Source organism: Lissotriton helveticus, chromosome 7 (genome assembly GCF_964261635.1).
Source record: "Lissotriton helveticus chromosome 7, aLisHel1.1, whole genome shotgun sequence".
Classification (NCBI taxonomy): domain Eukaryota; kingdom Metazoa; phylum Chordata; class Amphibia; order Caudata; family Salamandridae; genus Lissotriton; species Lissotriton helveticus.
This window is the reverse complement of record NC_136068.1, coordinates 544,518,923-544,532,414: the sequence shown is the minus strand read 5'-3', so window position 1 is coordinate 544,532,414 and position 13,492 is coordinate 544,518,923. Positions and strand designations below refer to the sequence as shown.

The following is a 13,492-nucleotide window of genomic DNA, read 5'->3' as shown; positions in this document are numbered from 1 at the left end:
AAGCATGTCTGTCAGGCTTTTAACTATGGCCCATTGCGCCTTACTCATCCGCAGGTCCTCCTTCTGAGATGTAGCCTCTGTCAAGAAATAGTGATCGAGTACCGTATACTGCTCATGCAGACGCTCAAGCATGTAGAAGGTTGAGTTCCAACGTGTTGCCACCTCCTGGATGAGTGCTTTCACTGGCATTCCACGTTGAAGTAGCAGTCTCCGCAGATGCTTCCGGGCCTTAAAAGAATGGCTGAAATGGTTGCACATTTTGCGGCAGGTGGCCATTACCTCGAACGCTGGACTCTCTTTATCACTCAAGAATTTTTGAACTACCAGGTTGATACAGTGCGCCAAACACGGCACTCTAACATGGTGACCCTGTGACATGGCCTTAACTACATTGGCGCCATTATCCGTGGAAACATAACCAATCTTGCGTTTTAGGGGGGATAGCATTGACAACACCTTTTTGTCAAACTCTTCCAAAAGGTTTTCTGCTGTGTGACTTTTCTCCAAGGCAAACATGGCTAGTGTTGCATGTTTCCGAGCAGCTTTGAAAACTTGGTCCGGGTCAACACCTGCGTTTAGCTTTGCTATAACACCTGAAAAAGAGACCCAGTGTGCAGTGATGCACATGTAATCATCGCCTGGGCCACTGGTCCACATGTCTGTTGTCAGATGTATTGTGTGAACAGCACTCTTCTGCAAAGCTGCCCCAATCGCCTGCAGCACATCTTCATGTAGTGCTGGAACCGCAACTCTGGCAAAATAGAACCGGCTCGGAACCTTCCATTTAGGGCAGAGCGTTGCAACTAATTCAAGAAAACCTACCGCTTCTACAAAAGAAAAAGGTAGAAGGTCCACAGCTAGCATTTTAGCCAGCTTAGTGTTATACAGACGCGTCAGTGGGTGGTTGCGTTCATATGGCACGTCTGAAGTAAGCATTGTTCTAATGTTGGCCTGGACCAAGCATTTACGGGCTGATAATGACTTCGTTGACCCAATTTTGCTCGCTGGTGAACTTTTGTGCGTTGGTGTCTCACTCGCTCCAACACTCTTAGTGTGCCTCACATTGGGTGTGCTGCTGAGAGGGGTACTGGGTGTAAGGGAAGTGTTTGACACGTCTTCTTCCTGCTCGTCAACATCAGATGAAACATCAACGTTTCCTTGATTTTGGCCTTTCTTGATCGCAGCTAGGTGCGCAAACCATTGGACACCGTGCTTTCTGTCAAGATGACCACTCTGGCCGCCGGTACCATAGTTGCTACCTGGCTTACCACGACTAACTGCAAGCTTACAAAGGGTACAAATGGCAAACCTTGGATTTTTGGGACAAACAGTAAAGAAGTCCCAAACTGGGGACTTGAAGTGTCTGTGGGACCTGGAGGAGGCGGCGATACTGGTGGTGGTGGTGGTCATGAAGCTAATGCCAGATGAAGTGGAGGATCTGGATTGGCCAACTTTTGTACGTTTTCCACTTTCACCGCCACTAATTAAGGTCGAGGTTGACGCAGGTCTCTTCTTGCCAGAAAGAAATATGGAAGCGGGACGAGTTGGTGTACTACTTAACTCCAATGATTGTGGTGTTTCCACTGCCTCCTCATCGACAACATCATCATCATCATCATCACGCGCAGCAGCTCTTCGGGCTAGGGTCAAAATGTCTGTTTGCTGCATGCCCGCTGGGGCTGCAGTGACCTTTATGATGACTGGGTCGTCGTTGGCAGAGTCTTCATCAGCAGCAGTATCCGCCACTTCTTGTTGAGCCTCATCACACTCCATAAGTCTGAGACTTTGGACGAGCTTCCTTTTACGCTTAAGTACCTTTGTTGGATCATGGTGTGCCTCACTCTCAGACGGCTGTGGTGCTGGTTCCCAAGTTTGATCCGTATCATCAGAAGGAGGTGTGCTTGAAGAGGATGTAGACACCACCCTTGATCTCTTCCTTGCTAGGGTTGTGGAAGACAATGAAGGATCATCAGGAGGAGTGGCTTCCTCAAATGATACCTCGCCTTGATTGTCGATTTCCTGATGTGCCCCTACTTCGGGAGGAACAACTATTGTGGGCACTTGTTGTGACCCTCCATGCACCTCTGCATGCGCATCTCCTTGCGCTGCCTCTCCTTCCACATGTACTTGGGCTTGTACTTGCACATGTGATTGTTGTTGCCGCTGTGGTTGTTCAACACTCGTCAGATGAGCTACAACAACCTGTGTTGATTGAGGGACATTGCTGCTGCTTTCTTGCGATGAGCCAACATCACTGGTCGATGGTGATTGAAGAAGTATACTGGCTGCCTCTGCAGCACTCAAGGGCTTGGACTTAAGTTGGCGTGGTGGTGGTGGTGGCACTGAGCCCAATGGAGCGGGGGTGCTGCTGCCAGCTTGGTCCCCAGCAGATCCCGCTGCAGCTGCTGCAGGCATACTTTTTTTTTTACTCACAAAAAAAGGGGCGGGCGGCACACCAGTGTCCTTGGTAACTTGCTTCTTCTGCTCCTTACTGGCACCTTTCTTGCTAGAGGAGCTACGGGTTACTTTTTTTGGGGCCATCTTCTTCAGAGCAGGTCAGCAGGCAGCAGTTGCACGAGTTGCAGAGGGTTCTGTGTCCAGACGTGACGTCGCGTGACGTTATGCTGCACACACCGCTGCAGGACTTCTTCCTGGCACTGGTGGTTCTATTGAGTCTTCTTGTGCACCTAAAAGCAATGGAAGACAGAGGAACATCAGTTCAGTTATACACCCCAAAAAATCGACAAAACACAGAAAAATGAGCACAATCCCATGCCATCCATGATGTTTACATTGAAGACACCCCACAGAAAGACTAGGGACATGCAAGTATGCAACACTCACTACCCCTGGGCATAAGGGATGAAAAGTAGGCAAAATAAGTGCAGGCCTCAGACACTGCCTCTCCTCAAAATGGCCCCCTTACACCCCAAGCACATGTTGCCTGTACCAGCCAGCACTCAAGATGGCCACCACCACCACCCACATGGCCAGTCCACATCAACAGTACACCCCCAAAAAACAGAAAAACAGCCAGAAATCACCACAATCCAATGCCATCCATGATGTTTACATCAAAGAGAGTGAGACAACACCACAGGCACACTCAGTCCATGCACCACCACCACCCCTGGGCAAGCAAAAGGCCACACCAGCAGCCCCCCAAAAACGACAAAAAACAATAAAATAAGCACAATCCCAGCCCATCCATGGCCTCAATTATGTTTAAATTCAAGAAGACACCCCACAGAAAGACTAGGCCCATGCAACACTCACCACCCCTGGGCAAAGGGCCACACCAGCAGGCCCAAAAAAACGACAAAAAACAATAAAATAAGCACAATCCCAGCCCATCCATGGCCTCAATTGTGTTTAAATTCAAGAAGACACCCCACAGAAAGACTAGGCCCATGCAACACTCACCACCCCTGGGCAAAGGGCCACACCAGCAGGCCCAAAAAAACGACAAAAAACAATAAAATCTGCACAATCCCAGCCCATCCATGGCCTCAATGGTGTTTAAATTCAAGAAGACACCCCTCAGAAACACTAGGCCCATGCAACACTCACTACCCCTGGGCATAAGGGATGAAAAGTAGGCAAAATAAGTGCAGGCCTCAGACACTGCCTCTCCTCAAAATGGCCCCCTTACACCCCAAGCACATGTTGCCTGTACCAGCCAGCACTCAAGATGGCCACCACCACCACCCACATGGCCAGACCACATCAACAGTACACCCCCAAAAAACAGAAAAACAGCCAGAAATCACCACAATCCAATGCCATCCATGATGTTTACATCAAAGAGAGTGAGACAACACCACAGGCACACTCAGTCCATGCACCACCACCACCCCTGGGCAAGCAAAAGGCCACACCAGCAGCCCCCCAAAAACGACAAAAAACAATAAAATAAGCACAATCCCAGCCCATCCATGGCCTCAATTATGTTTAAATTCAAGAAGACACCCCACAGAAAGACTAGGCCCATGCAACACTCACCACCCCTGGGCAAAGGGCCACACCAGCAGGCCCAAAAAAACGACAAAAAACAATAAAATCTGCACAATCCCAGCCCATCCATGGCCTCAATGGTGTTTAAATTCAAGAAGACACCCCACAGAAAAACTAGGCCCATGCAACACTCACCACCCCTGGGCAAAGGGCCACACCAGCAGGCCCAAAAAAACGACAAAAACCAATAAAATCTGCACATTCCCAGTCCATCCATGACCTCAATGGTGTTTAAATTCAAGAAGACACCCCTCAGAAACACTAGGCCCATGCAACACTCACTACCCCTGGGCATAAGGGATGAAAAGTAGGCAAAATAAGTGCAGGCCTCAGACACTGCCTCTCCTCAAAATGGCCCCCTTACACCCCAAGCACATGTTGCCTGTACCAGCCAGCACTCAAGATGGCCACCACCACCACCCACATGGCCAGTCCACATCAACAGTACACCCCCAAAAAACAGAAAAACTGCCAGAAATCACCACAATCCAATGCCATCCATGATGTTTACATCAAAAAGAGTGAGACAACACCACAGGCACACTCAGTCCATGCACCACCACCACCCCTGGGCAAGCAAAAGGCCACACCAGCAGCCCCCCAAAAACGACAAAAAACAATAAAATAAGCACAATCCCAGCCCATCCATGGCCTCAATTATGTTTAAATTCAAGAAGACACCCCACAGAAAGACTAGGCCCATGCAACACTCACCACCCCTGGGCAAAGGGCCACACCAGCAGGCCCAAAAAAACGACAAAAAACAATAAAATCTGCACAATCCCAGCCCATCCATGGCCTCAATGGTGTTTAAATTCAAGAAGACACCCCACAGAAAGACTAGGCCCATGCAACACTCACCACCCCTGGGCAAAGGGCCACACCAGCAGGCCCAAAAAAACGACAAAAAACAATAAAATCTGCACAATCCCAGCCCATCCATGGCCTCAATGGTGTTTAAATTCAAGAAGACACCCCACAGAAAGACTAGGCCCATGCAACACTCACCACCCCTGGGCAAAGGGCCACACCAGCAGGCCCAAAAAAACGACAAAAAACAACAAAAATCTGCACAATCCCAGCCCATCCATGGCCTCAATGGTGTTTAAATTCAAGAAGACACCCCTCAGAAACACTAGGCCCATGCAACACTCACTACCCCTGGGCATAAGGGATGAAAAGTAGGCAAAATAAGTGCAGGCCTCAGACACTGCCTCTCCTCAAAATGGCCCCCTTACACCCCAAGCACATGTTGCCTGTACCAGCCAGCACTCAAGATGGCCACCACCACCACCCACATGGCCAGTCCACATCAACAGTACACCCCCAAAAAACAGAAAAACAGCCAGAAATCACCACAATCCAATGCCATCCATGATGTTTACATCAAAGAGAGTGAGACAACACCACAGGCACACTCAGTCCATGCACCACCACCACCCCTGGGCAAGCAAAAGGCCACACCAGCAGCCCCCCAAAAACGACAAAAAACAATAAAATAAGCACAATCCCAGCCCATCCATGGCCTCAATTATGTTTAAATTCAAGAAGACACCCCACAGAAAGACTAGGCCCATGCAACACTCACCACCCCTGGGCAAAGGGCCACACCAGCAGGCCCAAAAAAACGACAAAAAACAATAAAATCTGCACAATCCCAGCCCATCCATGGCCTCAATGGTGTTTAAATTCAAGAAGACACCCCACAGAAAGACTAGGCCCATGCAACACTCACCACCCCTGGGCAAAGGGCCACACCAGCAGGCCCAAAAAAACGACAAAAAACAATAAAATCTGCACAATCCCAGCCCATCCATGGCCTCAATGGTGTTTAAATTCAAGAAGACACCCCTCAGAAACACTAGGCCCATGCAACACTCACTACCCCTGGGCATAAGGGATGAAAAGTAGGCAAAATAAGTGCAGGCCTCAGACACTGCCTCTCCTCAAAATGGCCCCCTTACACCCCAAGCACATGTTGCCTGTACCAGCCAGCACTCAAGATGGCCACCACCACCACCCACATGGCCAGACCACATCAACAGTACACCCCCAAAAAACAGAAAAACAGCCAGAAATCACCACAATCCAATGCCATCCATGATGTTTACATCAAAGAGAGTGAGACAACACCACAGGCACACTCAGTCCATGCACCACCACCACCCCTGGGCAAGCAAAAGGCCACACCAGCAGCCCCCCAAAAACGACAAAAAACAATAAAATAAGCACAATCCCAGCCCATCCATGGCCTCAATTATGTTTAAATTCAAGAAGACACCCCACAGAAAGACTAGGCCCATGCAACACTCACCACCCCTGGGCAAAGGGCCACACCAGCAGGCCCAAAAAAACGACAAAAAACAATAAAATCTGCACAATCCCAGCCCATCCATGGCCTCAATGGTGTTTAAATTCAACAAAACAGTTGTATCATGCACCCATAACCAACCCTGGTCCTACTGGATACTGTGGCTACCCACAATATAATTTATTTAATTTTCTGAAAAAGTTCCAAAATTGTACTTGCAGCAACTGTAATGCCCCAAACAAACTTACTTGTGAAAGTTGATTTCTAATCCAAAAGTGATCCAAAGACAGTCAAAAAGGCCTCAAATCCAAATATCCAGCAGCACCCACAAAAAGTAATCCTTCCAGCTCCAGATCCAAATGAAAGTGACCAGGAGATGGACAAAGCACTGGGAGGAGCCTGCTGGACAGGAACAGGAAGTTGGAGACTGTGGGGCACTTCCTTCCTCCCCCCCCCCCCAAAATGGACTCCTTGCAAAAAAAAAGGCCATGCAAATGTCAACCTGAGGAGTGATTCTGATAAAAATCATAATTTTCTGAAGGTTTATCCTGTTTGCTGGTGATTTTCTTGTGCGAAATTGCAAAATCTCTATTTCGCAAGTGCGAGATTGTTCCTTTCCGCCGCAACTACATGTTCGCAATTGCGAACTCTCGCGAGGTGTGCTGTGCAAGGTGGCAAGCCGCGAGTACGTATTCGCGGGCGACAAACTCCCGCGGGAACACGCAGCAAGATCTAAAATGGCGCGTCACTCGCAAAGAAAAACAACTCGGCAAACGCTAAAATGACGGAAAGTGAACGCCGTGCACCACGCCGCGCGCCGCAACCAAGCAAAAAATCCGCCGCGAGCGGATTCACGGATTTTCGACAAATTCGCGAGCGTTCGCGGATTGCGGATTTGCCGAAAATCCGAAAAATCCGCGAGCGGAGCGGATTTTACGCCCATGCTTAGTGGAGAGCAACGCAGTGCCATTGGGCAGCAGGTTAGCAATCTAAAAATATATTAATATGGTAGTTACATAGAAATAATGTGTCCATACAGGAGAGAGTGAGCACGTTTTGTTAGTTGATCATGCAGGCGCATGGACTGAATTGGTAACTACTTTCGGGTCACATTAGGGGAAAGAGAAAGGGCGGAAGGATTAGGACGGGAATGGGTAGCAAGGCAACTAGGGTGCAAGAGTGCATCAGAAGGATTTGTAGATGATTGTTAACGCTGTCTTGTGCTTTTGTGGCATCTTTTACAAGTGTTATTTTGCTGGAAAAGGGAGGGATGCAGGATTGGGGAGATATCTGGCACGGTTTAGAAGAGATGCGAGCCATGAATTTAAGCTGCAGGTAAAAGAAATGCGAGCATTTTTGATTAGCAGGCTTTCTACTATAGGTGCCCAGCTTAAAGCTGGCATTCCCAGCCTGAGAAAACAAGAGGACACATTGTTTTAATGCAATTGGACTTTGCTGCTTGTTCGTTCGTTGGTGGATTTATTCGCCGTGTGGATAGAAATGTTTTCTTTGTTGCAGGAGAATTCCTTACCGGATGATGTAGGCAGCTCAAATGTTCGTTATTGCGCTACTTTGTTGCCTAGACAAGTTGCTTAATTTGTGTTAGGTGGGGTTGTTTGTGGTAGGATGCCGGTGTCTGATGGCTTGAGTGAATGTCATTAGGGTATGAGAGTTCTTTGGGCTCATTGAAGGAGTTAGTATTTGAGTGGTAAGCAGTATTTGTGTGAGCTCTAGAGAGCAGTGTTTTATATGGGTGGTAAATGCATCTGTGTAACACATGTATACATACCCCTCATGTGACTTATTAGTGTTAGGTTGCATAGTGTGTGTTGCCTGCATGATTTTGTTCTATGTATGTGTAGCTACAAGGCGTTCTGCCTTGTGTGGAACACATTGCTGGTCAGCTTGAGTTGGCATTCCAACCTGTTTCTGGTGGTGCAAGTTTTCTTTTTTTGGGGAAGGGGGAGGTTAGTTTTGAGAAATGTGTTGGTCAAATAATGTTTTGCTTTTGTCTTGCATATGTACATTTTTGTGTGAGTAAAACTTGTGTCAAATACATGTTTGTTTATAATGGTTAGTCCAGGGGGAAGCAGGCTACCCATGTAAGGTGGTTCGGTTTTTGTATGTTTCGGAAAGGTTATTGTGGTCTTTCTGCTTGTTAGGTTCTGCTTTGCAGTTGTTTTCATTGTGCTTTAGTTGATAACGGATGACCAGTCTCGAGTTACCCTGCTCATGAAAAACCACATTGGGATCTTGAGAATTTGGTTTCTAATTAGCTGTTTCTTTGTAGTTGATGACTAGATGGCCTTAAACTCAAAATGAATGCGAGAAGAACTAACTATTGTAGCTGGCGCTCATGTATCCAGGTAGCTGGTTCAAGTCTGCCCTTTAGCTCTATATATTATACCTGTTGTTAAGAATAAATGACTAGAAACTGATTTGATACCAAGCTCCTAGATCAAATTCAGTGACAAATCTGCATTGTTCTAACACGTGCTTTATTATATTTTACCACTACTCAGTAACCCCCTTTAGGTGGTTGTTCCTCTTGACGTCTGTCAGATAGTCCATGCAAATAAAATGTTTGTGTGCCTGAAGAATATTTAGTACATACCTTCAGTGCGTCCAAAAACTGCGGTCTTTTTGAGTGTTCATCGGGGGCTACATCACTCCGGTATTAACTACCCATCAATTAGTGTCCGTTTCTAAAAAGCTTCCAAACAAAATCATCTTTAAGTCTCTTCATGTCTCAAAGAAGCAGACGTCTTACTTCTGGTAAACAAATCCTGACACTAAAAAGTTTGCTATTACTTTGTCTTCATATCTCATTTTGTTAGCACACTTGGATTAAATAAGAAAACCAGAAAAGGGTACTCTTGCGCTTAAGCCTAAAGAGAACTGGGGGTTTTTTGGAGGTAGGGAAATACTAGGCGCACAGCACACGGTAGTGTGGGATACTGATAGGTCAGGGTGCAAGAAGGTGAGGGGATAAATGCCCTAAACCCCTCCAATTGTGTGCAAAGCACACCAATACAAGGACAAAAAACAATGACCTGATGCACACCAATAGTTGACAGTATAGTTAAGATGTCACAATGGACATTAATATGTACAAGTATCAACAATTGCAGAAAAGGGAAACGATGGTGACAGTGTTCCTCTTTTATTGAAAGGATGGCCAGCCGACACGTGTTTCGTCGTCAAGCGGTAACAGTGCTTGCACGACTCATCAGGGCTGGGGAGGATACAAAATACATAATGTAATGTAATGTCCACACGATATTATAAGCATAATCATTAAGTGCTTATTCGTGTGTCTAAATTACTAGTGCACGTGCAAGTGCAGGTGGAGATCAAAAACGTGATGGTGGACTTATTAGTGGAAGCACACTGAGCCAAAAAGTGAGAAAAAAAATATATATATATCTATATATATATACATGGAATGCCGGCCCCAGGGATTGACCATATGGTACTACGCGGAGGAGAGTGGATCTTGTTGGTCCCGTCTGTGATGTGGTCTATATGGCTGGGGAACGGAAGTGAGAGTGAAAGACCAGTGACTGTGTAGTGAGAGGTGACTATATTGTGAGCGGTGGATGATGCGGAGGTGCATGAACGCAAGATTAATGTGACAGGAGAATATGTAAGGTGGGTTTGTGCCTAAAGAAAAGGTTATGACGATTACAATAAAGAGTTGAATAGGAAGGTAAAGGAAAAGGCGTGCTTCCTACCTGTAGCGCGAAGGTATAAAACCACAGGTCTGTAGCAGAACCCAGGAGAAAGAGAGAAAGGGGCAGGGAAACGTGTCATGGCAAAGGTAAACATATTAAGGCGACATAAAGCACTAAGTACAAATAATGAAAGGGTTCGGGGATAATAACATTGGCAAAGAGGAGGAGTTGAAAACCTCAAGGAACTCACCGCTTAGCCGGTGATAATTCCGACCCGCCCTCTGCTCGAGACCAGGTAAAATCGAATCTTGAAGCTAGGCGTGGCTCCGAATTCATAAAAGGTTCGTGCAGCAATAGTGCTATATAAAAAGCAATAGTGCTATATAAAAGCAAAAAATAAAGAAACTCTTGCGCTTAAGAACATCAGAAGAGGGTACTCTTGTGCCTCCCTAGTATGAACTTCAGGGGCATTCAGGTCAACAGAGATGAAACCTAATCTGATGCCACTGCTGCATGTTGTTTTATTTTCTGCAGTTATATTGTTGTGGTACTTTCTGTTAATATCCTCAGCAACATCAACTTTCCATGTTATGATCATTCTACAGGCTTGGCAGAATGTAGCTCCGCATGATCGACCATCTGTTTTTGCCCTTCATGTGGAACTCCTTTCCGATATCCAGCCCTACATCTAGGGTGCTATGGTCTAGAGGGGCACACTATACACAAGTTTTTTAGCAAGTGTGGCTACCACCCACTCGCCCAGCTGTAGAGAACTCACATTGGTGGCAGCAATACCGTTTATAGTGGCATGGCAGGACTTCTTTTCCTGTCCATGCTGAGGAGAGTCACCTGCTGGCTTCTTCCAATTTTCTCAAATTAGTCTGCCAGCCCCCTGTAACCAGAACCTTTGCTCACCCAAATTGGACATTATCCCACATGTGTAGACGGTGTGTCGATGGAATGTGTATGACACAGGTGGCCCTAGCAAGCTTTGATCCATTTTGTGTGTGCTACATTCAAGTTGTACCCAAGGTGGTGCGAGGGAGAAACATTCCAGACAGCGGACATGAATAGAAGGGCTCCTCCAGGACATTCTAGGGATCTTTTATAAAGGGTCGGACTGATGGTTAAGGAGAGGAGATGGATAAACCCTTTGAGGTTAAATAATCCATCCTGCCCTTTCCATCCTCTTTCTGCCCCATTGGTCTCTGGAACTGCTAACATCTACAGGCTAGCGGGTAGTTAAGAGAGGGCCACCTTGTTGCCTTTATCCATATTTTTGAAATCTCCTGACTGGAGGCTACCAGTTCCAGATAGTACAGCAAATAGAGGAAGTGACTGCTTTGCTTCCAATCAGGAGGGAATCTTGAGACCTGCAAGCCATCACATTGGACAGTATTCCCCCAGAGTGACTCTGGCCATCAAACCCCTTGGTTGATCAAGGACTGTTTCATACAAATACCATAGGAGAATATCTGCTGAGAGTAGCATAGGTTGCCTCCCACACAGTCACTGAAAAATAGTAACATTAATCAGTATAATTTGCTACCATTTAGCCCTAATGTGTGTGTGTGTGTGTGTGTGTTTTTAGGTGGAGAATTCTATGTTTTGTACCTTGAATTAATGACTTGTATTAATTAAACCTTTTGAGTGCTGTCTCTATAACCTTGCACTAGCTTCTTGAGTAAGCCTTGGACTGCTCGACCTTGTTACTCTGAGGGTCAGGTGCTACAAGGATGTACTTGCCATTCAAGTTTGGGTCCAGTAATAGGTTTAAACTAGATGACAAAAGTGGTAAACAACTCTGTTTGACACAATACGGACCCAGTAATACCTATGTTTCATGGGGCGCATGACAAAGTTACCCTCCTAATGTGTAGGCCCCTCTGCTGCATGCTTTTTAGAAATATGTAATATCGTATTGAAAGGATTCCTCAAAGAATGTCATGTCAAAAAACCTGCTTTTCAAGAAATCAATTTCCATAGTAAGTATTCTTGTGACAGAACTACCAGCCAGTGTGTTGTCACTGTAGTCTTTTTTTAATAATAGGTTAATAATGAGGCACAGTCTACCATCAAAGAAACCTTTGCTGACAGATGTTCAATTTATTTCTCTCCTGCTTAGAACTTCTTGGCCCTCTGTGCCAGTAACTACTACAATGGCTGTCTATTTCATAGGAATATCAAGGGCTTCATGGTGCAGACCGGAGATCCTACTGGTAAGTAAAAGCGCTAAAGCCGTTGCTATTGAGAACCTTCTTGTTTGTAAGTAGCAAGTGGGCTAATCCAGTGTAATTTGTAGCTGGACAGACAGTTGCATATGTGTTTGTATGTGCTGCCCATCACCTGCCCAGAAGCAACAAAGAGGATGATCTACAGGGACACTGCATCTCTGTAATATGTAGGCTAATCATAAACAGCCATAATGAGACCTATGCACCCTGTCATTATTAATATGTTCATGGATGAACACAGTTGAGACCGGCCTGTTTGTAGTACGTCTATTGGAGGTGGATTTTAGAGTAGTTGTGAATAGAGGCAAATTATGCTCAATGCTGGCTTTCAGCTTTCCAGACAGTTTTTTGCTGACACACTACCTGCTCTCTAACCATCTTTGCCGCAGTCGGTTGTTCAGTTGTGTAGCAGTTGACTGCTCAAATCCTTTGGGTGCATGAATTCTATATAAAAGCACCAACGAACCAAACCTCAATATAGGTTTGTATGCACATTCCATTAAAGTGGCTGCCTTTAAAGCCTAGTTTGCCTCAACACATGCCCAGTGCATTATGTGATGGGCTTCAAAAAGGCAAAAGTGACCCGTGACGGTTTAACTTCCTTCAGAGGTGTCTGTTTTTGGCTAAAAAGATGATTCGGTCTTGTGTTCTGGGTAGATTTGTGATTTGTTTCTTCCAGGCTGCTACCTGGTGTCCAGAAAAAATGCCTGGCCAAGTTGAACCGGAATGGTAGGTATCTATGCATCCATATAAGTTTCACCAAACAAGTGGTGTGTTCTCGCTCCCTTCTCCAGTTACTCGCACCTAAATTGCGGTAGAAACCACTGAATCATATTGAACTGAGATTATTATACGTGCTAGGAAAAAACACATATCCAGGAATCAACCTTGAAACAAATAAAGACACTCTATATCTGTGGGTCTTTATTTTTTTCTCACTTCTCTATTCCCTGTGTCAAGAGAGACTTATGTCTGTGTGGGACTCTTGCAGCTTTTTATCAAGACGTCTCTCATGCATGTTGGGGCTTGTGGTTGCACCATTTGGTCACTCAAACGAGACTTGTTTAACAGTCAAGGAGTCGGTGTATGCTTTGAGTTATAGCTGTCGTTTTGAACTTCGCTTGTCTCGATGGGTGAGTGCAGGGCTGTTGGTGGCTATGACCCTTGTAACAGTGGTGATCTGTAATCATGGCATAATTATTCTGAATTTGGAACTGACATCACTCATATCACAGCCTATGGTGGCACTGCCGAAGATG

General features: G+C 46.0%; 1 protein-coding gene across 4 annotated transcripts in view; it reads left to right on the top strand.

Annotated features, from left to right (window-relative positions):
• The window catches only part of PPIL3 (peptidylprolyl isomerase like 3), a 68,554-nt gene that overhangs the window by 36,632 nt on the left and 18,430 nt on the right, over nucleotides 1–13,492 (top strand). For all 4 annotated transcript variants that reach the window (XM_078652612.1, XM_078652614.1, XM_078652613.1 and 1 more), the window contains one exon: nucleotides 12,125–12,218. In XM_078652612.1, the coding sequence (XP_078508738.1) occupies nucleotides 12,125–12,218 (94 nt within the window). The remainder of the gene's footprint in view (nucleotides 1–12,124; nucleotides 12,219–13,492) is intronic.